This window comes from Lytechinus pictus, chromosome 2 (assembly GCF_037042905.1).
Source record: "Lytechinus pictus isolate F3 Inbred chromosome 2, Lp3.0, whole genome shotgun sequence".
Taxonomy (NCBI): domain Eukaryota; kingdom Metazoa; phylum Echinodermata; class Echinoidea; order Temnopleuroida; family Toxopneustidae; genus Lytechinus; species Lytechinus pictus.
This window is the reverse complement of record NC_087246.1, coordinates 45,947,949-45,975,249: the sequence shown is the minus strand read 5'-3', so window position 1 is coordinate 45,975,249 and position 27,301 is coordinate 45,947,949. Positions and strand designations below refer to the sequence as shown.

The 27,301-nt window shown below is 36.6% G+C and overlaps 1 protein-coding gene across 2 annotated transcripts in view; it reads left to right on the top strand.

The window, feature by feature from the left end:
* Positions 1-26,947, top strand: part of LOC129278981 (AP-1 complex subunit gamma-1-like) — a 46,052-nt gene extending 19,105 nt beyond the window's left edge. The window contains exons 8-19 of one of the 2 annotated variants that reach the window (XM_064094916.1): positions 4,352-4,447; positions 4,995-5,230; positions 5,867-5,980; positions 6,351-6,491; positions 8,875-9,052; positions 12,925-13,014; positions 19,404-19,531; positions 20,137-20,241; positions 21,353-21,485; positions 21,870-22,176; positions 22,473-22,636; positions 22,997-26,947. In XM_064094916.1, the coding sequence (XP_063950986.1) occupies positions 4,352-4,447; positions 4,995-5,230; positions 5,867-5,980; positions 6,351-6,491; positions 8,875-9,052; positions 12,925-13,014; positions 19,404-19,531; positions 20,137-20,241; positions 21,353-21,485; positions 21,870-22,176; positions 22,473-22,636; positions 22,997-23,200 (1,896 nt within the window). In that variant the 3' untranslated portion in view covers positions 23,201-26,947. Of the gene's footprint in view, positions 1-4,351; positions 4,448-4,994; positions 5,231-5,866; positions 5,981-6,350; positions 6,492-8,874; positions 9,053-12,924; positions 13,102-19,403; positions 19,532-20,136; positions 20,242-21,352; positions 21,486-21,869; positions 22,177-22,472; positions 22,637-22,996 lie in introns of both variants that reach the window. The other variant, XM_064094915.1, reaches the window with a different exon arrangement.
* The last annotated feature ends 354 nt before the right edge of the window (positions 26,948-27,301 follow it).

Genomic DNA, 27,301 nt, shown 5'->3' with positions numbered 1-27,301 from the left:
CAATGGAAAGATCAAATTATTCAGTTAGATGATCATGAAACATAGGGAAATGCGTTATTGTAGGCAGTGATTGAAATGGACGATAAGTCAACAATGCTTTGCCACTTTGAAGGGACTGCCCCCCTTCATGAGTCTAGAATTCACCTAGTAATTTCATTCATTGGAAAGCTGATGATTTTCATTGTGGATAATGGTCATCAATCTGTAGCTTTTATTCGGTATCCCTCAATTATTTCACTGAGTTTGTCACATGTGTGCTTGCATAATATTTTATTTTTGTATTTGATTGCAATGATAAATAAGATATTTTACACTATTTATGTTCTTGTATAGCCAGGCGTGTGTGATGTTGTGATGTTCAGAGGTATTTGTTATGGATTTTTTTGTCTTTGGCTCTCCATTTCAGCATGAAGATGGAAATTTGTCAGTTTGTGTTTTACCCTAGGTTTTTGAATTCCTTAACTGTACATTGGAATGGGTTGTTTATTAGCACATTCCTTTATTTTTCTATTTATAAGCATTACATATTGTTGTCGACTTCGTATTTTAAGAAAGGAAAGAAATCCTTTCCCCCTCATTTCCATACAAAAATAGAATTAAAATAGTTAAATGTAATGTTGTAACCCGCAAGTGAAAACCCGAACCGTACCGTCCCGTATAATCCAATAATTTGCAAGCGGGACCCGCTGACCCATCGGGTTTTAACCCGCAAGTCAATTTATCTTTGAAAAATGAAAATTATTTCTGCAATCCCCACACTATACAGGCTCAAATCAGAAAAATATATGCCAACTGCTAACCTAGCCTAGAGTAAATTTACTTACAATTTGCAAATTCGCCTTTTATTCCGGAGAGAAAATGTTTTTTTGGGTTACTTTGTACCACGACATGGGTCGGCTCTGATCTCGTAATCGAAAGCATTGCGCAATTAACTCCTCGGATCGGAGCCGCAGCTCAGCGCGCGCTAGCTAGCCCAGGCTGCCCAGCAAAGATCGGCAATGTTGTTTTTCAGTCCAGGGGCCTGTTTCAGTGAAACAGGCTCAGGACAGTCGACACGGCGACTCACAACAATCATAATTACAATATTCAATTCTATGGGACCTCGTCTATAAAGTAATCAAAATTGAAATCAATACCTTGATAATGATACAGTCAATTTTTTCTTCTCGTATATCTCGTTATTATTTCTTTCTGTTTTTGCATTTCATTCGATATGGCCGCTGAAATTCGATGTTCAGTTTCCCGTCGCCCGCCCGCGTTATGAAATTTGGACCACGTTTAAAAATCAAATTCTGAAAATAATTCATTATTTTACTATTTTGACATAGATCTAGATTCAGAACTGATATAAAACATTAATATAAGCTTTTCAGTCACAATTACTTGTATATCATGTAAATACCTGTAAATCTTTTCTTGTTTTTTTCTTGTGAATGGAATGACACTGCATGCTCAACCATATCTCGAGCGATGTTCGTGCAGGCTCCACTCAACTTCACTTCTGCTACACTACGCTCTACCTACCCGTACCCGATGTAGCTCTAGTGAAGTGGAGTGGAGCCTGCACGAACATCGCTCGAGGTTTGGTTGAGCTACCTCAATAAATCCCATAGTCTAGTAACCTCGCATTGGTGAGTTGTCATACGGCATAGTAACATCCAAAAATACCTTTCTTATTTGCTAATTATAACTTAAAAATAATTTGTTTTATTTTTGCAGGGCATGAGGTAAATATCAGACAAAAAAAATCATCAAACAAAACTCACTCTGTTTTACAAGGCCGACGGGAGGCTCACGCACGTACGCATTGAGTCTGAGCTCTGTCTCTCTGCCAGAGCTCTGGGGGACAATTCGCTCTGTAAAGGCCTCAATGATGGTGATTTTATGTTTCAGACAGAGTTTATATTTCGGGAATATTATTCAAAACTGCCAATAAAGTTAGATGATTTCTTCATTGTCATGTATATTTAAGTTATTAATGAGTTCATTCTCACCAAATTTAGACTCCCCCATAGAGAAATGCAATTTTCATGGAGATCTGCATTTTCAAAGAACATCAGGAAAAGTTAGGGTATGTGGGCCTTTATTACATGGCCAAGTACTGGAATTAGATGGAGTAGAAATTAGATATTGAATTCATTTATATCCAAGTTCAACTCATAGTCACACCCACATCCAAGATTGTAAGCATGATAAAAATAACTTTAAAAATCATGCAATATTAAACAATAAGTAATAATTAATTTAATAAGTGAACAGGTATTCCTCAAAATACAAAAACGTAGCATTTGAAAAGAGCCCCCAAAATGCAAAAAGTAGCCTCCAAAACGGTAGAAATGGAGCCCCTGAAATATTACAAAAAAATGAAAGTGGAGCCCCCGAAAAAAAAATGATTGATTTGCTCCCTGGCTTCAAGACAGTTCCACAGAATAAAAGTGCGTTCAAAGGTTACAAAAGGTCAAACTTTCATCTTCTGGAAAATAATGAATAATGAAATCCTCATTATGAGCTGGAAAAAATGGGACGGGAAACTCAACATCGAGTTTCATTGGCCTATGCGATTGCTTTTGACTAGACTGCGCGCGCTGCGCTGCACTGGCGCTCCTTCGAAAGAGCAACTCGATGTATTTATGTCGAACTGTCTCAGTCCTGTTCACTGTTCACAAGACAAAAATATGCTGGCATTTTTTTAAAAGGAAATATCTACGTCTCTAAATAAATTCGCCACGTAAGAAGCACATGATCCTAACTCAATTTTTATTGTTAATGTTTTTATTATGCGTCGTTACTTCTCCCTTTTTTTCGCATGACGGTCTGCGGGTTTGAGAATGAACTCGGCCCGGCCCGCAACCCGCGATCTGGGGCATACCGGCAGGTTAACCCGTACCGCAACGGGTGCGGGTTACAACATTAGTTAAATGATATTATTCATATAATCTCTTGTTAGAGAAATTCAGTTTCAAACTACCACCGCCCCCACAAAATATCTCCCAAAGAGAAATAAACTTTATTTTTAAAGCCACTTGACTATCTACTTTTTTTTGCCATGTTATTTTGATTGTAGCGTTGCTGTTAAATACTTAACCATTTGTTTAAGATTTGAAGGAAAAAAAACAATTAGATAGTGATTAAAATGCCTGAATTCGAACTGTATAAAAACTGTTTTAAGATATATATGTGTGTCTTCAAAATAGCATGTTTTTACAACCATAATATTGATGTATATATTGAATGAATTATGTTATAAAAAGGCAAACCCCATTTTCATTAAAAATAATTTGATTTGTACATTAGTTCAGAAAAATTTGAGCATGCACTCACGTTTTGACATTATAAAGTCCAACCTGTCTCAACAACTTGTTGTCTTGAAAAAAATCTTGCATGCTCGTGCACTGTTCGTTATTATTATTATGTTGCATATTCATGGTGAAGGGAATATAATGTACAATGTAGCTCAGGGGAGCGTTTCATGAAAGGACTTGTCGGACGTTTTATCCGACAAGTCCCACTTTATCCGACAGTTACCATAGTAACAGTACCTCTCAGCCAATCAACATCAGAGAAAGATGTCAGATCTGACAACTTGTTGGATGAAAATGTTGATGAAACACTCCCCTGGTATACCACATCTGCAAATTTCTCCTGATCATTTGAAAGCGAAAAAATTATTTTTTAAAGTTTTGATATGCAATGATTGTGTGGAGAGAATTGCACTTTGAATTGATTTTTTTTGTTGGTGTCTATCATCAACAATTACAAATATTTGTTAAATATTTGGCCAGAACTTGATTAAAGATAATCTCCAGGAGGATTATCAAAGAGTGGCTTTCTTGCAATTGAAATGGAAGCCAAAATTCACAATGAAGTGAAATGTGTGACAGAGGAAAAAAATATGAAAAAAGTAATGATGAACTTTTGCAAGATATTGTATTAAGAATAAGAAGATTAAGATTGTTTAGAAAAAATAGATCTTTTGTATCTGAAATTGGCTATTGATTGGGACAGATGGTAGGGACTGCTCTCCCAATCGTACTAACATATAAGAACCAGGAATGTTTGTCACCCCAAGCAATTTTCCTTTCTGGGCAGTTATTGTTACATGTATTTAATGTCAAAAAAACCTTTCTGTTTGGGTTGGATTACCTCTGAAATTAAATATGTTAAAGGGGAAGAAAAAAAATTAATGTAAAAGTAAAAGAATACTGCCTGTATGATTGAAAAAAGGAAGATTATTGCAAATTAAGCAAAAGAATGTCTTGTTTCAAAAGATTTCAAAATGACATATTTTGAGCTAAATCAATATTAAACAGTTTTTTTTTTAAATTTTCAACCCTTGTCTTAATGTTTGCAGCTTGTGCCAAACCTTGTACGGATACTCAAGAATCTAGTCATGTCGGGCTACTCACCGGAACATGATGTCTCTGGCGTTAGTGATCCATTCCTTCAGGTTAGTCATTCTTTGGTAGATTGCCACTTGGTCTACACCCACTTGGTCTACTTTCCGTTTGGTGTCAACCCACATGGTCTAATCCCTACTCCATCTATATCCAGTTCAACTGCTAACTATATGAATTACTGGTAATACGTAGCAGGGAATAATTTCGCTTTACAAATTTGAATAGCATTTTTGGTCGTACGTAAGAGAAAAGCTCTCAACTAAGTAATGTACAGTCCTATGTAAAAATATGCTATACAAAAGACTTTATGTGTAGCAGTCTTTAAAAAATGTGGAGCAAATTGCAATGCGATACCAGGAAAATTATTCCCTGCATACTGGTACTTATAACGTGACTTGTTAATATGATTATTGCAGTATGACTGTACGAGTAACAAATTACTTTGTTGTCATGGTAATAGTGCCTATATTACAAGACTGCACTGCTCAGAATGTTGCATTGTGGGTTAGGAACCTGGCCACATTTGAGTAGTTTAGGTGTTTCTTTTAATTCTGCTGGTTAGTATCTGCTTTAAAACGATCCTTGATGCAATGACAGGTGAAGATCCTTCGGTTGTTACGGATCCTTGGCCACCGTGATGCAGACTGCAGCGATGCCATGAACGACATCTTGGCACAGGTGGCTACCAACACAGAGACCAGTAAGAACGTTGGCAATGCAATCCTCTACGAGACTGTCCTCTGCATCATGGATATCAAATCGGAGAGCGGTCTGAGGGTACTGGCAATCAATATCCTCGGAAGGTTCCTTCTCAACACAGATAAGAATATCAGGTGAGAGAATCGACAAGTGTTCTGTGGAGTATTCTTTTGCAACTTGCGGTTCATGTGCAAGAAACCGATTTGCTACCATAGGTTCAGCAGCCTGACTGATATCGCATTGATGTCTATGATACGCTTCGGCCAGATTCATGTCCGTCCTTATAAGACTCTGAGAATGGCTACGTGGAAGCCAATTGGCACGTTTGTAGAGAGATAAAAATTCTTGTCCATGTTGACAGAATTTGCTAAACCATTTGTGGATCAAGCATCCCAGACATAGCTTGCCATCTCACTTGCATCACTGTAAAGTCCTGTCCATCGCTGAGCGAAAACTCACAATTTGTGAGGGATCTATAAGATTAGAGGATTGCTTGACAAAACGTCAAGGTCAAATCATTACCATAATGGTCACTTATACAGACTGACACAAGTGACATTGGGTTAACCATGTAAATTGTGTTGAATGCGTCCTCACATCCAATAGTTAACGGACATCCAACATTACCATGCAAACTCCTATAAACCTATGTCACAATAGAGACGCAGATGTCATGAAATTGGGGAATTCCCTTTTGTCAAAGTACGTTGAGTATATTTTGTTTTGGCTTATGTCATCATGATTATGATTCTTGTTGTTGTTGTTCGTAGGTATGTTGCTCTCAATACACTCCTGAAGACTGTGCAAGCTGATAACAATGCAGTGCAGAGGCATAGAAGTACTATAGTGGACTGTTTAAAAGATCCAGATGTATCAATTCAAAGGTAAGAGCACTAATTAAAAAAAGAAATTATCACATCTTGATCCAGTCTATATTTTAAAGAAATCATGTTGCAAATGTCATTTACTCTTTATACTACTTTACAGGTTTCCATGACATTTGCTCCGGTGACAATAGCTCCGCTTAAAATTCCACACACTAATTGATTGACTAAATTCAACCTTGGATTTAGCTCTATACTCTTTCCTAATCATAACCCTTAACCTAACACAAAACCCTATTGCGACCCTAACCCTACATGATAAAGCCTGGAGAAATTGTCGCAGGGGCAAATGTCCTGTCACCGAAAGGTCATGTACTCCTTCAGTTTATATAATATGTTTGATTTTCTCTTTTTTTGTACTTTATTTCAGGAGAGCAGTAGAGCTATCGTTTGCACTCATCAATACATCCAACATTAGAACAATGGTGAAGGAATTAATCTTCTTCTTAGACAGGGCTGACCCTGAGTTCAAGTCGTACACATCATCAAACATCTTCCTCTCATGTGAAAGGTAAGTCTTAACTAGGGCTGAATCATAACGTTTTTTTTTCAGTCGACTGCTCGTAATTTTTGATAAAGGTTTGTGGACTACGAAAATAAATAAAATGGCTAAGAAATTCAGTGTCACCAGAGATCATGAATTTCAACCACTTTAAGGTCTAAATTTTCTTATCTAGATAAATAAAACTGTCAAATGATACCATAGATCCAAACCTTTGATCAAGCAAGTAGCTTGGAATAACAGTACTAACAATGAGAATTTCTAAATTTTCCTGCTCGATTGCCTTGACTTTATCGACCCATAATGTGCGTGGGCGCAGCCATGTTTTTCTGTTTGTTTGCGACTTGTAGACACTCATTGAGAATTACAGTGTTAACTGTTCCAAAATCATTCTTATTTATTTCTGATTAATTGATTATGCTAGTTCATGCATAAAAAAAAGGATTCAGCTTTTAATCTGTAAATAAAGCTCAAAATGTCATTCTTATCTATCTTGATAAGGACATAATTCACAGAATCGTACTTTTCCCATTTCTTTGCTAGCTCTCTTCATTGAGAAGCCGTTTGATTTTTGTTAATGTTAAAACTGCACTGAGCATGCCTTGAATTCCACTATTTTTAGGTCAAGGCCACTTTTTCATTGGGCAAATTTCTGTATTACAGCATAAATAAGGAAAATGAAAAGGTTGCACAAAAATCCACCACCAATAGGAGGAGCACTCAAAAGGGCATCAAAGAGTATATATGCAGGGCTGCTATTAAAAAAATTAAAATAATCATGATTTTCATGTCAAATTATGCCATTATGCTTTTGACCTCAATTATTACTCTTTTGGGGGCGAATATTTTGTGTTAACATTTGATATGATATAGTAATACATTGGGCAGTGGCGAACTCATCTGAAGCGGCCAATGATGCTCATTATTAGCTCATCATTATTTATGCAAAAGAGAGAGTACCAGAGATGATTCTGAATATGAACCTTAAAAGAACGAGGATTTATTTCTTTTTAAGGAATCTGTTCTCTTATAGTACCTCTTCAGAGAAATTTATAACACAGCATGGGGCATATGACAGAGCTTCCAAGTCTCCCGGATCCTGCGGGAGAATACTGGATTTCGATCGAATCTCCCGTTCTCCCGACCCCATGCTAAAATCTCCCGGATAATCGTGATTTTTAGCTGTTAAATTGTAAAATTCATACAAACGGCTGTTTTACAAGTCTAGCATGTTCAACTCCCTTTACACCCACGTGGAACCTCCGAATCATTTTCATTTTATCCAGTAACTTTTACCAGTTTTTGTGTAATCGTACATTGATTTCCAATGTTAATGAAGATAATTTTACAAAACGACAGGTGAATTAGTCTAACAAGCCATTTTATTTCCGGGTTCTGCAATGTGTTGCATGGAAACACTTTAGCGGCACTCCATGCACATGCCCCCCGGTGCGGCCCTGCCTGGTCTCCGGTACGTGGGCTACGCCGCGCCATCGCAGGAGGCTACGAGAAGGGAAGTCCACGAGCATTGCGGGGCATTTTTCGTAAGCTTTTGTGCGCTTTATTCGAGCTGAAACTGTGGATCAATCATGGGATTAACAAGTGGATTACTTTCAGGAATAATTTTATTGACAATCCTGAAGAACAGAAGCAAAGTGGATATTTTTTCGCCTACTAAAGTTTCACTTGGGTTGATCGGATTCAAACATTTTCTCTTTCGTGAGTGAGCTAGCTTAAGCTTGGCGCTGGTTGGCTGAGCTGTGCAGTGCGAAGCACGCCCCGTCCCGAATCATCCACTCTACAATCGCATTGATCATGGAGATGGAGTCATGCAAGACCAAGACGACAAAATATTTTTCGAAGTTTAAAGAATTTTTAAGCGGAATGGGACTGTGTGACAATTTTCACAGGAATCACTCAGACAGAGACTTTAATTACAGGCCACATAGACTAGAGTCTATAAAGTCTTTACAGGGCCAGGCAAGCTCATGTACCATGTTTACCACTAAAGTTACTGAAGCCCCTTCCCCTCTGGACAATTAAAGGTATTTTCATGTTCAATGCATTCTTTTATGAATTATTGAAAATATCAAATGTTGTTTCTTAATGTGTTTTGCTATCCAACTTCCATCCGTGGGACAGCGTTCCGCCGCGCCGCTCCCTCACAAAACCATAGTACATGTACCTCCGCAAAATCTACTGGATTCTATCTTCCCAATGTTGGCAGCTCTGATATGAAATGACTGACTTTTATGTCAAAGTGATGACTTTTGAGCTTCTAGATTACTACTTTTTACTTTAAAAGGTTGGCAGCTCTGTATATGGCCTTGGTGGCTTTGGATTAATTTATGTTGACTTCCTGTTGATATGTTTTGGTGCTCCTTCTTGACAGGTACTCTCCAAACAAGAGGTGGCACATAGACACCATGATGCGTGTCCTGTCGGCAGCTGGTAACAACGTCCCCGATGAGTCGGTAGCCAGTCTTATCCAGATGATCTCAGACACGTCATCGCTCCATGCCTACACTGTACAGCAACTCTACAAAGCAGTCAAAGAGGACATCAGTCAGGTTAGTCAGATTGCAATGACAGTTGGGGAGCATTTCATGAAATCAATTGTGTGTGATTCTCACTGACTATTTGTCATCAGCTGCTGAAATCCTTGTTTTTGATTGGTTCAGAGCAAATATGTCGGTGAAAATCGCTTACAAGATGTTCCATGAAGCACTCCCGAGGTTTGAACGTTTCTTCCGGATTTCAACTCCAACCTGGCCCTGATAGGGAGTTTGGGATTGGTGATGTCGGAGGGGAGGGGGGGGGGAGGAAGTTGATAATGTCTGAAACTGTTATGGAAAACTTTCTTTAGATAGGGGTGATTCTCATCAAATTGTTACTAGTTACTACTGTACATTACTTTGTCCCATTTGTGCGAATTGATTTGGTGAATCTCATTCCAAATTTCAGTCTCCTACCATGCTGGTGGCAGTAGGGTTACATGTAACTTGCCTTTGCTCGAACTGTAGCTCAAGAGATAATGATGGTCAAGCCGAAGGAAGGCCTGTTGTAATGTTAAGGTGACTGAAATTGGATGAAAAGTAATACAGTAACACTGCCGACCCATATCTAATGCTTATTAATAAAACAGGCATGAAGCAGAATTTATATAGTAGTAATGTAATGAGATATTTTACTCACAAGGATTATGATATTGTTGTTCCATTCAGTTACACATATTATGGAGAATATTTGAAAAGGAAAGACTTCATTTATTGCATGAAAAGTACCTCAGTAATCATCCCCAATATCCCATGTGTCCCGCAAACAATGTAAAGTAAAACTTTTGGATATGTGATCGTCTCAAATGTTGCGGGATTGGGGATAGCACTTTTCCTTATTGTCATGAAAAGATAAGGGATCTAGAATTGCTTTTGGTTTTTCAAGTTGTGCAGATGAAGGGGGTGTGTAATTTGTTACAGGAAGCATGTATGGTGATGAAGTGTCCTTTGGTTCTGTATTTGCACGTATTTTTATTATAATATTTATAATAAGTAAGCAAACAAGAGTAAAGAGGTGAGGAAAGGACCCCCACGTTGTGGCATGCCTGCTTACATTCCTCGTTCGCAGCTTATGTACATTTCACGTGATATGATACCCGTGTATTCATTTTGACCGTGCCTTGTTGGTTTCATGTACATTTCAAGTGACTTGATGTAAGTTGTGTATATGCTTTCAGTCTGAGCGTGACTCTTGCGCTGAAGGTCTGCAGCATTGGAGTTGTCCTGGGGTTAGCTTAAAACCTTACAGAGAGGTCCATCGAGTGAGTACTGGCTGGACTGCATGCATGGAAGGATAACGCCACTTGGAATGATTATAATAACATCATGCTTGCTCCTGATCAGGGCCGATATTAAATTCATTACCTAAGTCAGAATTATTTGATTTGATTTCCGAATGATTCTTTTCTTTCAAATTACGCAACTACTCAATTCAATTCAATTGAAAAAAAAAATGGTTTATGAAGAGAAACATGTGTTGCAGCCAATGTTATAATTTCTCAGTTAAATATATCATAAGTGCACACAATGGTAGTATTGATTACATACTACAAATTTACAAATGACATATTCTAATAAATTAATTGGATCTCACAAGCAAGGATGTTTTGATCAGACAAAGACTGAGGAATAAGCCATTTTGAACACACAATGGATAGCCCCTCCTATCTTTGTGATTAAAACATTCCAGTGTCATTCATTATTACAATTCTCCCTTGAAGTTGACTTATTAATTGGAAAAAAGTGGATGTAAATTCATAACAAAGTTCTTACTTAGTGAAATAAGTAATACTGACTTAATCCAGGTACTGAATTGAATACAGGTCAAGCTTACTAACCTTGAGTGCTTAACTGCAGTTTAAATATCGGGGGAAAAATGTACAAATGAAATTTACTCAAGATTTCTCTTTGTACTTGTACAATGTTGACTTATTTAAAGCCAATTTTAAACATCTAGTAATACATGTAAATAGCTCAATGGCAGAGAAAATATGTTTTCTTTTTTACTTTCCTTTCAAATTAACATTTATTATTAAAACCCAATAGATTTTTTGTGAAGGCTACTTTGGAAGGGGGGGGGGGGGTCATTTTTAAAAATTATTTGGAGGCCTAACTACCCTTAGCTAATTTTTCTCTAGAGCTGCTCAATAGATTTGACTGTAATAATGAAATGTCAAGCAAATAACATGTAAGCTGTAACTTGTACTTGTAGCTTTACTTCATCCATTTAAGCCCCTTGGTTTATCTTTTGCCATCATTAAAAGTAAGTCCTATCTTACGGCGTGAATGATTATCAAACTGTTTGTGGACAACATTGGAGCAGTGTTAAATTGACTGTAAGACAGAGTATTGTCAAACTTTAACAAATGAAAATTTCGCATGAAAACACATAATTGTTTGAAATATGTTAATGAACATTTGCTTTGGTGTCTTACCATGTATTTATGCTTGTATTTGTTTTTAATGCAATATGTATGTACATTGATGCCAAGTCTTCAAAGATCTGTGTTCTTTTCTACAATGTTTAGATTTGAGTTCAATGTATGATTTTTAGCATGATTGTATGATTTTGTTTGTGATTGCATTTCAATACAGCATATACACATGTATATTTTTCTCAAGAATGGATTTATGATGCATGAAAAATTGTTTAATATTTTATCCCTCACTAATTTAGTTAAGCATATCTCCAGTATACATGTGTCTATGAATTTTTTTTTTGGCATCAATTCGCAGCTATTATGACTTCAAATAGATGTAACAGGAGTTCAAAAGGCAAAAAAAAGTTTATGTCAAAGGAATCCTACAGTCTTTTGCCTTAAATAAAATAAAAGCACTGCAGTACCTGAATATTAAAGCTGATATTGACTTTGGCAGTCATCTTGATTTTCTTGATGAGAGTGGCATCATGAATAATTAAGTTTAAGCTTGCAAACAGTATTGTATAAATTGTTCCCACCCTCACCAAAAGATTAAATCACACATTTTGCAGTGGCATCATAGATTATTTATTGTAATTACCATGTATTGCTCTATTAATGACTCCTTTCTATTACAGCAACTCAAATATTATAAAAACCCATTGCAGTGTTGTATTTTGATGCACAATCTAGCTGTTTTAATTCCTGAAAATTATTCCCTTCCAAACAGGGAAATTCCCTTCCTTAGAAAATGGAGAGCAATTTTCACACTTGTTAATCTTTATTGATGTACAGTTACATACATCATACATGTACATTTTCTTTTTCATTCCTTTGTCTGCATGTATCATATAATTCTATTACATAATATATATTTTTTTTAATTTCACCTTTAGCAGACCTGTATTATATTGTAGAGAGATCTTACTCATATATTTGAATTTTTAGTATTTCAGTTTATTTTACAGACTGTATGAATTAGAACTGGAATATTCCTGACCATGTTTCTGAGAAACGTTGGGAAAACAAAACTTCAAGCAACCCTGTCTTCAATAGTCCTTGTGCACAGCATGAAGTAGTGCTACATCACTTCATGTTAATGATTCAGACAAAATACACGTAGCATCAGGGTAGTGTTTCATGAAGCAAATAGTGATTTTTCACTGACTTTTTTGTTCTGAGCCAATCAGATGCAAGGATTTCAGTAGCTTATAACAGTCAGTACACATCATTGACTATTTGTTTCATGAAACACTCCTCGGTTCTGTCCATGGTCCTGTGTACAGAATATGGCCATGTAATCCTAGAATATCTTCATGGACAATATGCATGCCATACATTACTAGCACTGGTTGGGATGGCCATGGCTGATTTGACTTGGTGTCGGAACTAACTGTCATCAGCAAGTTTTCCATTCAATTGTCGTAAAGTTCCTAGTTAAAATCCTTGGCTCTCTTTTCCTTACAGCAACCGTTGGCGCAGGTGTCTGCTTGGTGCATCGGAGAGTACGGGGACCTGCTGGTAGCGGGCGTGGTAGACGAGGAGGAGCCCATCCAGGTACGTACCTTCTACCTATCTGAGCTCAGCGTTGATCAACTCAAATCACCACCGTCCTATGATCCAGGCCTTACAGAGCCATTGGAGGTGTGTAGGCGTATTGATCCCGAGGATAGCAAAGATTCCCAAACTAACAAATCCTATTGCGCTTTTAATTCAGGGGTAGTGGCTATGCCTCACATATTCATTAGCAGGTGTGAAGGCATAACACTCCCAAGGATTCTTAAACTAACACTCCTATTGCGCTATTAAGTTAGGCAGGGTTCCCACAGTCATGGAAAATCCTGGAAAAATTTGTGGTCCTGGAAAGTTGGGGAAAAGTCAGGGAATTTGGAAAATTTGTGAAAAGTCATGGAATTGCATTTACCTCTTGGCTATGGCAGCTTTCCAGTTTGTCGTGTCTCGCAACTCTCATACTCTGTGATCATACACTGCTATTATAATTGGTGTTCATGATTTTACATAACTCCCAGGACGTCACGGGAAGTCATGAAAAGCAGTTATTTAGTCATGGAATTCTGTTTTCTAATTTCTGTGGGAACCCTGGTTAGGGGTAGTGGCTGTAACTCACATATTCATTGAGGGTGTTTAGGTGTATCGCTCCCCAAGTTACAAAAGATTCCCAAACTAACACTCCTAGTGCACTATCAAGTTAGGGGTAGTGGTTATATCTCATGTATTCATTGACGGTGTTTAGGTGTGTTGCTCCCCAAGTTACAAAAGATTCCCAAACTAACATTCCTATTGCGCTATTAAGTTAGGGGTAGTGGTTATATCTCATGTATTCATTGACGGTGTTTAGGTGTGTTGCTCCTCAAGTTACTAAAGATTCCCAAACTAACACTCCTAGTGCACTATTAAGTTAGGGGTAGTGGTTATATCTCACATATTCATTGAGGGTGTTAGGTGTATTGCTCCCAAGGCTAGAAAAAATCCCAAACTAACGCTCCTATTGCTCAATTAAGTTAAAATGAAATCTATGTCATTGTCACAAAATTTTGCAGAGTTACTTTAGCACCTAATTATTCCAAATATGCACAAATTAACATGGGTACATGTGCTTGATTTTTTTGCTATTGAGCTTTGAAGTTCACCCATTTAGTCGAGAAACATGCAATAACAACAATTTTGCGTTCTTAAAGGACAAGTCCACCCCAACAAAAAGTTGATTTGAATAAAAAGAGAATAATCCAACAAGCACAACACTGAAAATTTCATCAAAATCGGATGTAAAATAAGAAAGTTATGTCATTCTAAAGTTTCGCTTAATTTCACAAAATGGTTATATGTACATCCTGACTGGTATGCAAATGAGGAGACTATGACGTCATCCACTCACTATTTCTTTTGTATTTTATTATATAAAAAGTGAAATATTCTAATTTTCGCCTCATTGTCAAGGGATACAACGATTAATTCCTCCCTGAACATGTGGAATTAGCATTGTTTAATACTATATGGTTCAGTCAAGTTGGTCCTTATTGTCAAATCTGTAAAAAATGAAATATTGCATAATTCAAAAAATAAAAAACAAAAGAAATAGTAAGTGATAGCATGGACCTATTACGAATGGACATTCAACGAACCCCCGCCTTTGGGACAAAGACCGTCACCGCTAATCCTTTTATAAACAGAGCGCTGGCAGCTGACGCCCATCAAGTCGGTCGTAAAAAACGCTCTCAATGATGGACAGCGGAAATCAATTGTACGCTTCTCCTACCCGTTGCGATGTTGTTCGTTCACTTTATCAAAAGCAACGCACAGCAGCGAACGTTAGCGCTATGAAGATGATAGCAGAAACAAGAAAACAGGCGTGCATAAACGTATTTTTTACGTACATCACAAACAACCGCAGATGAAATGCATTGACATCACCTTGCAGATCCTTATAACTACGGCAAAAAAGCAGTTGAAATTTGACGGAGAAATGTGTGGAAAAACGTTTAAAATTCATCTTTTTCGGACAGTATTGATGTCGATAGTAGCGCTTACCTTCGGTCAGAAGTTGATTTTCATTTGGGCATAAAATTCCACAGGATTGATGAAATTTAACGGGATTTTTTGTTATGGTCAGACGACAATCGCACATTATAGACAGCCTAAAATAATGTACTGAAAAACCGGACATGAATCGCGCATTGCATTCTAGGTAATGTAGGGACTTTCCCTATTGGCAATCGGGGCTAAAACATGACCGTCTTTGGTCGAAAGAGGGCCAGTGATCGATCGGTGACGATCATTGGCCGAAAGGAGCTTGTGTAAACAATCGCCCCGGGCGGTCGTCGTAAAAACCGCGTAAAGAGAAAGTTAAGGGTTAGACAGCGATTTTGACAGCTGGAAACAGGTGGTGGTCATAAAGAGCTCTCGTTGAATGTCCATTCGTAATAGGTCCATGGTGATAGACATCATCGACTCACTCACCTAGTTGTGCATATCACTGTTTTGTGAAAAATAAGCGAAACTTTAAATTGTCATAACTTATTTTACACCCGATTTTGATGAAATTTTCAGCACTATGCTAGTTTGATTTTTTCTATTTATTCAAATCAGCATTTTCCTGGGGTGGACTTGACTTTTAAACCCACGAGATCACAACGTTGAGTGTAAACTTCTATTACTTGGTCAAAATCTGCTCAGATATGCTCAGATTGGGATGCGCACAAACATAACTGGGGAACGTCCTTAAGTAATTTGTAGTGGTTATATCTCACATTCATTGGAGGTGTTGGTGTGTTGCTCCCAAAGATAGAAAAGATTCCTAAACTAATAGTCCTTTTGCCCTATTTAGTTAGGGGTAGTGGCTATGCTCGATACATTCATTGGAAGTGTGTTGCTCACAAAGTTAGAAAAGATTCCAAACTAACATCGATCCATATGCCATCTACTCTATTGATTTATCTCTTTGATTGCCCCCTTCATTGCATAACACCTTCATCTATAATGAACTGATTTTTTATTTTCATTTTTTTATTAATACTCATTATGTACAATATATGTTCTAACAATGCTTTGTCAATATTATTACTTGTTTTTACTTGTTAAACAGTTTGCTGTGCCCTTTTAAGCCTATTTCCTTGATTGTTAGAATATTTTGACAAGTTTTTTTTGTCTTCACAGGCTTTCAAAAATAGTAGCAATTGTTGTAGTTACTGGTAGCATTTCTCGCTAACTAACCTGAATATGCATCCCCCTCCCGGTCCTGATGAAATAGTTAATGCTGTACCTTCTGAGAATAATCCTTTCATATACATAGTGTTACTTTACTGTTACTGATACATGTTGATATTCTGATAAAAAGGGTTATTATATTGCCTTATTAATTGGCTATTCATTTTGTTGTGTTTATTTTCATTAAAAAAAAATGTTAAAACAAACAGATTTTATGAGGTTAATTAGTTGAATTTTGGTTCCATCCTTATGTTATTTTGTTACCCATTGAAAAAAAAAGAAAAAAAAATCAGACTTTTCATTTTTTTTTTTCATTTTAAAGATCCATATATTTCCTCGTATTAATTCATTCTCTTACCACACATGTATATTTCCCCCATCGAGGCCATGATGGATCTAGGCACCGTTTCGGAAAGTAGTCCTTTGAATATCAAGGCATGATGTGTGATTGTGACTGTGTGGTTATTATAATCCCGAGTCCGTTTCATACATGTAAAGCAGTTTGTACAATTAGGCATGACTTTATGAATGACTAAAATATGAAGTGCTACAATATGAGACCCCAACATTTTCCAGTCCTGTCCTTTTCAATAATTTCACCCTGATTTGGGCTAATATTACACTTTGCCCTAAAATACATGTAACCGTTTGAGGGGAAGTCACATCTGGACTTTTACGCCAGCATATGCCTGTGTATGTATGGCTAACTGTTTTCTCATTTAATCCCATTTCTTGATATGAAAGGACAAGTCCACCCCAATAAATAGTTGATTTGAATTAAAAGAAAAAAAATCAAACAAGCATAAAACTAAAAATGACATCAAAATCAGATGTAAAATAAGACAGTTTTGACACGTTTGAGTTTTGCTTAATTTCACAAAACGGTTATATGCACATCCTGGTCTGTGTGTGCAAATGAAGAGACTGTTGAATTCACTCACAATTTCTTATGTATTTTATTATCTGAAATATGAAATATTCTAATTTTCTTCTCATTGTCCAGTGAATCAAAGTTTTACTCCTCCCTGGACATGTGGAATTACCATTATTAAAACCCTCATAATGGTATATAGTCAAGTTGGTCCTTATTATCAAATATGTAAAAATTGAAATATTGTTTAATTAAAAAAAACAAAAAAATGGTGAAAGAGAGAGACCATCGACCCTCTCATTTGCACATCGCTGAATTGGGCGTAACATAACTCTTTTGCGATAAATAAGCGGAACTTTAAAATGTCATAATTTTCTTATTTCACATCCGAATTGATGAAATGATGAAATTTACATCGTTAAAATCTTCAAACTTATGCCAATTCATATAATAATGGATTGAGAACCATATAAATTGGATTGCTGTATTCCAGACTTACATGTATGTCAATTCATTTGTAACTTTATAAACTTGCTCTCCAGCCACCTCTGCCTAATTTCTTCCCATTTGTAATCAATATGTAACCGCCTGATGTCTGTCTACCACAATGCCCTTGTGATATCACAAATCCTGAATAATTCATTTGAATTCACACATCATATATATGTATGGAATTTGCCATGTTATCAATATATAAGTTCAGAACATGTCTTGTAAGAGTGATTGACTTTGCCTAAGGGTATAGTGGTAATTTTTCTTTTGGCTTTCACATTCAAGTCATTTATTGTGATCCTGAAATCTTGAATATGCCATTTGACCTGAAGTGGGATTTATTTTGAAGTCTTTCATGAATGGAGGTCTTTTTTGTAAAAAAAAAAAATCCTCCAAGGCATGTGTGAACATGAACATTTGATTGTGAAGTCATTCTGCACATTTTGCATTACTGCCTGAGTGTAATCCAGCATGCTGAATTACATAAATCTTGATTGCAATTTATTTCTTTTTTTATGATGTATATAAATTTATGATTGCCTTGAGTGTGTTAATGTGTTGACTGAATTCTCCCACATTATTTTGAGTGCCCTTTTTATTTCGATAATTGAGAAGAATGTTAATTCAAGTCATATAAATGAAAGGACATCTGAGCTTGTTATTAATGGAATATTGCTAGCATATTCACAATAGGGGGATAGAAGTTATTCACATTTTTTCAAGAATACAGAATTCGATAACTTTTATAGTGCATTCACTTGGTCAAATGATAAAAATCATATTTTTAGGACAATTACATGTATGTATGACAGGGATGAGTATTGTGTGTTGAATGTTTACCCACTTGACTGCTACTGGTTATTGCGCAGTCAGAGCCACTGGTGCTTTGGGATTTGCACGCACACACATAATGTATGCAAATCACACAAAATTCAACATATATAGTTTGATATTACCATTCATTCTAATAATCATCCCCACCATCTCATACTTCTGTTGTCAAAAGTTTAATCCAAATTGCCCCCATTCACTGTCCACTGTGAGCCGTTTATTTTGAAGTGTATAAGCCAGTTCGTACTTTCCTTTCTGCGCATGATCAAAAGATTCTACGCATGATCAGAGGAAGGTCATTTGTACTAAAGTGACATGGTGGTTTAAAATCTAATGAGATAAGCACCAACTTTGATGTCTTGATTATTCATATATTCTTTTGAATTGTGGTTTTCATGAACATCCACAAAAAACAACAATGCGTCCACGAACGACTGGTATTCCACAGTTTGCCAAGTACATTGTGCAACATGCTACATGTATGATATGCATTCAAAGTAGGAATGCAACAAATACCTTCATAAAGTGTTCATTGGTGTGCTATTCTAGTCACCTGGTCTATAAAATTTCTTCATCCTGCTATGTAAGGCAAGCTTACGTAATATCTTGCTTTGAAATCTGCCTATCATAATGAAAGAAATGAAAGGTAATTTGACCAAAATTGTCCATGAAGTAACTATGAACTGGTCTATTGGTGGGTTTGAACCCGCTAAATCACAGGGAAAGCCCCAATTATTTTATGGAATAGTGCCGTCTGTCGTGCATTGTTCCAATGTTTCAATATTCAGGTGCGGTTTGCGTAGTTGGGATGGATGATGCAGTGCAATGCTTCCAAGCAAATACGAGTAGGAAGAGTGTGTAATATTTCCTGGCCTGCACAAACAATTTCCACTCCTCAAACATATGAGGTTTGCAGTCAAGTCGTAAATCTGCATGACAACATCAAACTTAGTGATTTATATGGTATGTTTCGCTGTGACTATTTGAAAATATTTATATTGTAATTCCCTTTCTACGTATTGTACAGGTATCAGAAGATGATGTCTTGGATTTATTAGAGTCAATGATCCAGACGACATCGTCAACGCAAATCACCAAGGAATACGTACTCCTAGCCATCCTTAAACTCAGTGTTCGCTTCTCAGAGACAAATGAGTAAGCTTCAGACAATTATTAATTTCAGAGAGTATCTTCTTTAAATTTTGCCTAACTTTTGAAATATAGTTGGATGATGTGTGTATGTCCTGGTCTAGTGGATAAGTTGCCAGGGTCAGGAGGTACAGGATTCAAATCCCAGCTCTGCCTCTAATGGTTATCTGTAGTTGCGACTCTGTGCAAGGAGGAAATATTGATTTAAAAAAAAATGATATAAAGACATAATCATTTTGATTTACATGAATTGATTACAAACGTTGAAAATGTTTTATACTCATTCTTTGAATGTCAATGTCTTTGACATATATTTTTATCTGTCGTACTTATTTTCAACTGCAATGTAACATAATAATTTTTTGCAATCTATTTTCATCTCTTTTTATACATGTATTTTTATTTCACTCTTTGTACTTCACCCTTTTCTCATTCCTCTCCATCTCTATTTTTCTCACACTATCTCTCTTTTTTTTTCTCCCCATCTTCATCTCTTTCTCTTCTCTTCTCTTCTCTTCCCTGCTCTCTCTTGCTGTCCCATGTCCTATCTCTTTCTTTTTCCCTTGATGTATTTTAATCACTCTCTCCTTTTCTCTCTCCCTGGTGTACAGGAGGATAGAAAAGATAGTGAAACCTTACACACAGTCCTTGGATATGGAGTTACAACAGAGATCAGTAGAATTCATGTCACTCACAAAATCTCATAAAAATATAGCGTGAGTATAAATACACCAAAAACATTTTCAATTTTCTAATATTGAGCCGTGTGCAAGCTAGCCCTTGAAATGTCCTGGGCCACGTCTTACAAAGAGTTACAATTGATCCGATCAATCTCAAGTATATGGAAATTCATCAATGTCATATTTTTTTTCTTTAGGAAATTTGCACAATGTCCTTTGAAAACAAGGAGAAGCATACTGCATTTGTCAAGAAAAGAGTGAATGTATGAAAATACATAATTTTAAGAAAATATTTTGAACAAACATGTATTTTAGATGTTGACGTTGCTGGCTTGGATCAATCGTAACTCCTTGTAAGACGGCCCTGATATCCCCTGAATTGTCCAAAGGACATGTAGCCCCAGTTAGTAGCAAAATATCTCTCATGGATATTACTGGCACCATTAAAAAAAAATATTTTAGAATGAACAGAAGCCTCAAGTAAACTCTGTAATTGATATCAGCCTGGTGTTACGATTGACAAAAAAAAAAAGGTGATTTCTGGCAGTTGATGTTGATAACTGTTGGTGAATGTCATCTGGGGAAGAGAGTCTTGACGTGCTATGCATACACTAGCCGTGTTAGGCCTCAAGAAAATTTTGATTTCAAGTTGGTTGCTGCAGTTTCTCCCTGATTTCAAATGTCACCGTCAAGGCTTTTTCATGTGACATTGAGATGCTCTCACAGAGGCATGATGCCATTACTTCAATTTTGAGCATCAATGATGCATCCTTTTCAGCACCATTTTCCCCACACCCAACACCAATCCTAGTACTGACACCATACTTGGAATCACCTGTAGGCTTTTAAAAAATTGTTAGTAAATCAACATTTATTGACTGCTGTTTGTTATTGATTTGCAGAAAACCATTGGGCAATTCTGTAAAATAATCAACCTTTTTGTAAATGAGACCCTCATTTTTCTCAAGTTTTACTTCCCTTCATAAACTGACCAAGTCATGGTCATTTGAGAGCATTACAGACTGTCAAAAGAACCAGAAATTAGAGACAGAAAATTTTATGAATGTACGTACATGTTTTATGGAATGGCCTCAAGAAATATTGAATTTAATTCAAAACATGTTGATTGTTGCTTGTTGATTTATAGAGGGCCATTATTAGAAAGAATGCCTCCCATGAGCAAAGAGAAGAGAGAAGGGCAGACACAGAACAACGGTGACATGCTCGACGATGAGCAGCTAGATAGGACGGGACCTAGCCTTGCACCAACACATGATGAGGTAATACAATATCTCTATTTTCATAAGAAACAAAGATTTTCATTATTTTGTTTATTATAGCCAATAGTTGTGATCGTACTCTTTATCTGTACCTTTGTAAGCAAAAGATCGTCGAGATCCTTTTTTGTTTGTGAAAATCTATATTCTATTTATTAAGTTGTTTGTAAATACTGTTATCAATTTATGAAAATGTGAAATGTCGATGATTAAACCTTGAACCGTGAAGTGCGCTATAGAATTGATTATTTCCAGATAGGTGATGCTGTTTGAAGCCAATTATCATTTTATCATCAGAAATGATCTCTTTAGCCCAGAAAAACAAATATTGGCTGATCTTTTTATTCATGCCTTGCTCTTTTTCTATTACACTATCATCTTCTGCAGGGTTCAAGTCTTGTAGACCTATTAGGAGGCGGTCCCAGCTCACCCATCATCACAAACTCCCTGCCCCAGCAACCTACCAAGCCTGTGGAACCGGTCGGTAACAACACGGACGGGCTCCTGGATCTCCTAGGGGGTCTGGACCTGAGCGCACCCGTTCCCTCCGGACCACCTCCCGTCCAGCCCACGCCTAACCCTATCATGAATCTCATGGATGGCATGGGGTCCATGCAGACCGTTCCTCCTGCATCCGTACCCCCTGCACTGGGCATCAACAGTCTCCTAGGCGGCCCTGTTAATAATATTGGTGGTAAGTCATGACTGCGGAAATGCATTATACCTTGAGTCCCCACTTTTTGCAATATGGAAAACAGAAAAATTTCATGGAATTCAGGGAGAGCACAAGATTCACCTTGTGCATGATTTTCAGGTTGAGGATGAGCATTGATTGTTATTTATTCAAATAATTCATTTTATGTGTTATTCTTTTCGACTAATGGTATATTTCTTGGATGAGTTAAAAATCCAATGAAGAATACTCTTAAAATAAAGAAGCACATGTTTTTTTGCTGTTATTGATGATTTATTTTCTTGTTTTGTTTGTAGGCTCATCATTCCCCACTGTAGCGGCAGTTGAAACCCGTGGTCTGAAGGTGGAGTTTTCTTTTGAGAAGGAAAGCGTGTCTGGGGCGGTAAACATCAACCTCAAAGCAACTAATGGCACCACGTCTTCATTTAATGCCTTCTTGTTCCAAGCTGCTGTACCAAAGGTAAATTTCAAAAGGCATTTACAGAAATATAACACTTAGGGTAACAGTAAGAGAAAAAGAAAAAAAGAAAAAAATAGCTCAGGGGCCTGTTGCATAAAACTTTTGCCCCCAAAACTGGCAGACAAAATTATGCCATTGATGATAACACATTAAAACACTCTGGCAAAATATAACCAGACTTTTGCTTTTATGCAACAAGGTCTAGGTAAAGAAGTAATTAATCACCTGCAGGGCAACAAAGATATATCATGTTACAATTTGGTAATAAAATCATGAAAATTAATGAGAGCTTTCCTCAGATTTTTTTTGAGATAAAAGTATGATTAAGTCTAAATCACCATCTTTTCTTTCCTCCACCAGACGTTTGAGCTCCAGATGCTGACCCCGTCCGGTGACACCATCCCGCCTAACAACTCCGGTGCCGTCACCCAAACGATAAAGGTCGTCAACAGGACCCCCGGAGCGGTCCTTCGCATGAAGTACAAACTCTCCTTCAATGCCGATGGAGTACCTGTGAATGAGACGGGAGAAGCTGCCAACCTGCCAACCAACCTCTTCACGTGATAGCGGCAGCAAACTTCACCCTCAAAATTATATTTGCCCCCCTAATGTTTTGTTATAGTCTATGTATGTGTTTAATCTATTATATCGAAAGAGAAAAGATTTAATCCTTTTCTTATTATGATAATGATTTTGCAATGAAGTCCTATGTCATGATCTCAAAGGGTATAAGCCGCTGAGAGAGAAAGATCTCTTTGTATACACTCAATATAGCACAAGATTAGAATATAAAGTCTTAAGATAATAAAAATTGGATTGATATGGGCACATAAGTAGCTTCCCTCTAGTTGATAGGTATCATTAGTCTATTTTAAAGGTTATTGGAATAAAGAAAGTTAGATAGAGAGAAGGAGAATTTGAGATGGGGAAAAAGAGAGAGAGAGTGGGAGTGAGTGAGAGGAAGGGGTGGGGGATGTCATGAGGGAAAAGTGAGAGAGATAATGAAGAGTGTGAGAACAAGAATGAGTATGCAGCTTCATAGATATGGAATAAAGATAATACTGTATATTCAAATTCTACTCCATGTGTAAGCCCAATTTAAAAGTGTAAGCTGCAAAGGAGAGAAAAAAATGATAACCGATTCCCTTGATAATTGTAACTTCGAAAAAACACCCCATCAAAACAATTATTCATGCATTGATGCCTTGCATGTGAAAGATGGTGAAAGGGTAAACTTTAAATTGAAGCATTAAAAACCAATACATTGCTAAATATTACATTAGCACATATTGTCTAAGGACATTAGCCTAAAATTTAACCCTTCAGGTAATTCCTTTTAAGTTTTTTTTTTCAAATTCACAGTTCCCCAACCAACCAACACACACCAATACGCTTCCGTGTGAAATTTTAGTGTTGTGTTGACAAAGGCTTGGGTGATCTTCAATTTTCACTCATTCTGTACAATTTAGGATTGTAGCAATTGGGGAGTTATTAGGGTGTTCTGTATGCATGATGCATTGCATAGCCATAATTATATCAAATATTTTCAAAAATTTGCTGCACATAGCAATATGTTTACAGTGATGTAGTTCAGATTAACAAATGAATGTGGTATTCCCTAAAAAAGTGTGAGGGGTCTATACTGTCGTTGGTTCATATCCCTTCAAAACATGGGTCTTAAATAGACTGTTTGCTGGTATGTCAATTAACCCAAAGTCATTGATTTTCTTAACACATCAGATAGTGATAAAAATTGCATGGTTCCTAGCGTAATATTCTCCATTGCCGGCCGTAGAGGTGATAAGAAAGGTCATCAGTTGAAGCAATGCATGCTTTCATTTATCAAGTGCAAACACAGGTTAACATTCAGCTTTCTGCCTTTGACTGTGTTACTCAAAGAGTTTTAGTCGTTGCCAGTGATGCATTCAAAAGTCTTGTTGTTGCGACAAAGCCCAGCCACATTTTGTGTAGAGTTGATGCTCCCTATATAAAAGAAATGGATTGGTCCGCAGATTTATTTCGCAAGATGAAAGTTTGCTTGCCCCTGCAACATACTTTTGGGCACCCCATGTGCCATGGGGTTTGTACCAGAAATGTTGCTGAGCTTTTTTTGCTGAGTGTTTCACTCGATATCTGAACAAGCCTTAAGTTGCGGCATTTTCTCTGCTTTTATGCTCTCCCCTCTATTGGCTTATACCTGGGGCTACAGAATTATATTATAGAAGGATTTCCCTGTCCGTCATTCTTTCATGTGAATGACTAGTGTTCTGTGGTGCATTTTATCAACATTTTTGTCTGACAAATTGTGTGATCTGACCTCTCTCCTTGGCTTCACCATTGCTATGGTAACATTTAGATGAAACGACTTGTCGGATAAATCATCCAACAAGTCCTTTCATGAAATGCTCCTCGGGAAACCAAGGCTTAATCCTTGTTTCTGTATTTCTAAATATTTGCTTATAATTATTACATTGAAGAACTAAGTAAGTTGTTGTTTGCCCCGTAAAGGGTTGTGTAGCATTTGCTCTGTTAATGAAATGACTGAAAAAATATTTTTTGAATTGTCAAGTTTCATCCCCTACTTCAAGTGCTAAAAATATTATTCATTTTAAAGTGATACTAAGATAGATATGTACCTGATTTGTCATGCTATGAATTAATTTGCAATTCAATCTGTTATTTTGTACTTATGAAAGTATTTCAGCTATTCCACATTTTGCTGGAATAGCAAACCTGCAACGTTCATTCATCAAATGTAACCTTGTGCAACCTTTTACTGGGCAACTGACAAGAGTTTGAAAACGGATTCTTACATTGTTCAATACAATAGCCCTCAAAATTCTATAGGAAATACATACCGGTATATAGGCTACATGACGTTCCAAAATTATCAGACTTACATGTATTACTAAGTTACATGTATTTGTGTTGTTGTAATTATCTCTATTTTTCTTCCTATATCTTGTCTTTTACTCCTTTATCTGCCTCTTTCTCTATCTTTCCCTATCTTTCTCTTTTTGCTCTTTTTTACTCATTCTGTGCAATTGAACAATTTTCCAATTTATTTTGGGGTGAACCAATATTCTAATTTGTTGGAAATCCCACTAGAGATTTTGAAATAAACTATTTCTGTGGTTTGTCTTTGAACTAAGTCTTGATGACAGTTTCACAAAATGAGGACTTGATCAATACTTAAGTGTTTCTCTTTAAACCTAAATTTCTTCTTTCCACACAGGCCTAATCCAGAGTTGCATAATAAATGATTTTATCGTTTTCCTTCTTTCGGTTCATAGAGATGTGGTTAAGGACTGAAATTAATAAATAAAAGATACGTCTTATTGTGATAACAGTTATATAAAGAGATATTGGAATAGTCATGTTTTCATGCAGTACTTATTCAGCTTCTAAGAGGGGGAAAACCACATCTATGTACTTTCATATTCTTCTAAATGGGCATATGAAACTGGTAGGATTTTTTTAATTAAGGGGGAAAATTGTGAGAAATAGAATGAAGCGTATTTAGCCAACTATTTGACATTCCGTAATGTGGAAATCCGTCTAATGATAATGGGATTTTTTTTTGTAAGTTGGAAGTGATCTTTAAATGTTTCTATACTTAAGAATTTAACCTTGAATGGCAAGAATAGTTTATTGAAGTATATCACCATTCGTATATTGTAAACAATATTTTCCCCTGAACCATATTATTCTATTGATCATTATGTATCTGTAAGTTTGCGCTCAGTATTTTATATGTTTATCTCTTTCTCTTAGTGATATATATTAATTTCATGTCTGAAAATACATATTGGAAATGAAAGATCAACATTTCATTTGAAAAGACATATAAATGTATACTAAACAACATTTTTTTTGGTCTGATCTAAAATTGTGTTTTCTGACATGAAATGTTTTTGTGCATAATGTCTTTTGTATTCACTTGTAGATTTTAACCTATTCCATTTCTTGACTATGTTTTATATAGAGATCATGTCTATCTTGTTCCTTGTAAAGATGAGAAACATATGAATTATAGTGATTGAACTAAACAATGTTCATTTTATCAAATTTTGCTTATGTGGGCCTTATGGAAGGATTTGTGTTGTAGGAGCCAAATTCTTGGTTATTGAAATCTGTTTTATTTATTCGAGATGTGATAGTTTTGTTGACTGTGTTTGTGATAATCTTCAAGAGAAATACATGTAGTCACTGGTGTGGCTTTTGTCTCGCCTGAACGAAGTTTGGGAGAGACCTAGTGATCAATATTCCTGTTAGTCTGTTGATCTGTTACAAAAATGCTCAAGTTTTTGTTCAACTTGCTCTTATTTCTTTATTTCTGCATCAATTCTGTTGATAATTGGTACATATGATACTTGGGTAATACCACATGCAGTGCCGGACCGTGACCCTGAGGAGACAATGATTGGAGGGGCACTGTATTGTTTGTGAACAATGCTGTGCCCCTCCAATGCTTTGTCTCCTCCGGGTCACGGTCCGCCACTGACCACATGTGATCCGTTGAAAATGATGGCATCAAAGGCCATCTAGTGGTCAAATGATATGAGGTCATGTCCATCTTTAAAAAAAAGTTTTTGTTCAACTTGCTCTCATTTCTTTATTTCTGCATCAATATTTATCGCACTTGGTTCAAATGATCCTTGGGTA